The sequence below is a fragment of the Castanea sativa genome, chromosome 6 (assembly GCF_040712315.1).
Source record: "Castanea sativa cultivar Marrone di Chiusa Pesio chromosome 6, ASM4071231v1".
Lineage (NCBI taxonomy): Eukaryota > Viridiplantae > Streptophyta > Magnoliopsida > Fagales > Fagaceae > Castanea > Castanea sativa.
The window spans coordinates 34,787,500-34,788,984 of record NC_134018.1 but is presented as its reverse complement, the minus strand read 5'-3'; the positions used below and the strand labels follow the sequence as shown (position 1 = coordinate 34,788,984).

The following is a 1,485-nucleotide window of genomic DNA, read 5'->3' as shown; positions in this document are numbered from 1 at the left end:
TCAAATGGAATTTCGAACTTTCCGATTAGATGCTTTCTGATGGAAGAAAGAAGTGTTCTGGTCACCATCAGTGATCCATAAGTTGCGCGAGCGCTGGTGCCACATTGTATTTTCTGCATCTAGCCATCGGTTTAAAGCCGCTCGTACCTCTTGGATTTCAGTATCATTGCGGATAGGATGGTGTTCCAGGACTTGAAGCTTCTGGTTTAGTCTCGCAATCGTTTTTCCAACGTGGCCAAATTCAAGTTTATTCCAAGCAGTCAGTCGGTCACGGTAGCTAGCATGACAGTTGGTGATTAAAGCACCATCCGGCTTGTAGAGACCTTCATACCAGGCTTCTTGGACTATATCGGCACACTGGGGGTCTTGAAGCCACATAGCTTCAAAGCGGAAGAGGGGTTGAGAAGTTTTTAGTCTGAAAAGACTGAAAATGACACAAAATCTCAATTTTGCTGGATTTGGTCTCTTATAGCAAAACTTAGGTATTCTTTATGTTCACTTTTAAATTTTACTAGATTTAGTCTCTTAGCAAAATTTAAGTACAGTAATAGTGTAATTCTTTAGGCTTACTTCTTAAAGTTTAGTTATATAATTATATTTAATTAAAAATACACTTTCATTCTATTAAAAAAAGGTTATATAGCTTAATATTAAAAAGAAAAATAAGGACAATAGAAAATGAAAGAGAGTAAAGTGGAGAGAAGGAAGAGGTGTATTTGGTTGGGAGGGAAAATAGAGGGAGAAAATGATGGGCCCGAGTGTTATCTGTTAGAATTATGGTTAAGTAATTAAATTCATCATTTTTCTAACAATTTAAGTTTTTGGGATAATTGGTAATTTAACATTTTCTCTCTAGATCCACTAAAACTCAATCTCCCCAAAATGGAGAGAAAACTTTCAGACCAAAATACCCAACCAACATTCTTCTTTGAGTATTTTTTCTTTAAAGCTATTTTGGGTTTTATTTTTCCCATAGTTTATTGTTTTGTCTAATAGTTACAATTTTGGGTTATTGAAATTTTTGTACTTTTTTTTCTTCTTTGAATTTTTTTTTTCACTTTTTCCCACTGTTTTGGGTTTTTTTTTCCTCTCATCAGTTTCGATTTTTTTTTTTTGCCACTATTAGTTTCTTATTTTCCATCAGTTTTGGTTTTTTATTTTTTTTAGTAAACGATTTTGGGTTCATGAATTTCTAGTGCTTTTTATTTTTAATGAACTTCCCATTCATGCATATTTTTTTAATAAAAATATAATCTGTTATTTTTTGTTTTATCTAATAGGAATATAATTGTAAATTTTTACAGGCTAAATTTTCAGTCATCTTATTTTTCTTTTCAACAAAACAAAAGAGTTTTCTATTTCCCCACTTTTTCACCCCTAATCAAACAACATGAGGGAAAACGAAAATCTCTTTTATCCCCTCCTCCACCCCCCCCCCCTCCTCTCCCCACTTTTCTCTTCCCTCCCTATTTTCTGTCCCTCCAT

The 1,485-nt window shown here is 33.5% G+C and overlaps 1 protein-coding gene across 1 annotated transcript; it reads right to left on the bottom strand.

The window, feature by feature from the left end:
* LOC142639847 (uncharacterized) lies at positions 1–378 on the bottom strand. Its single transcript, XM_075813984.1, has one exon. The coding sequence runs from the start codon at positions 376–378 to the stop codon at positions 1–3; it is 378 nt and encodes a 125-aa protein (XP_075670099.1).
* Between the last annotated feature and the right edge of the window lie 1,107 nt (positions 379–1,485).

What these genes read in the sequence shown, in the direction of transcription:
- LOC142639847 (XM_075813984.1), bottom strand. Translation starts at nt 378, where the DNA reads ATGTGGCTTCAAGACCCCCAGTGTGCCGATATAGTCCAAGAAGCCTGG.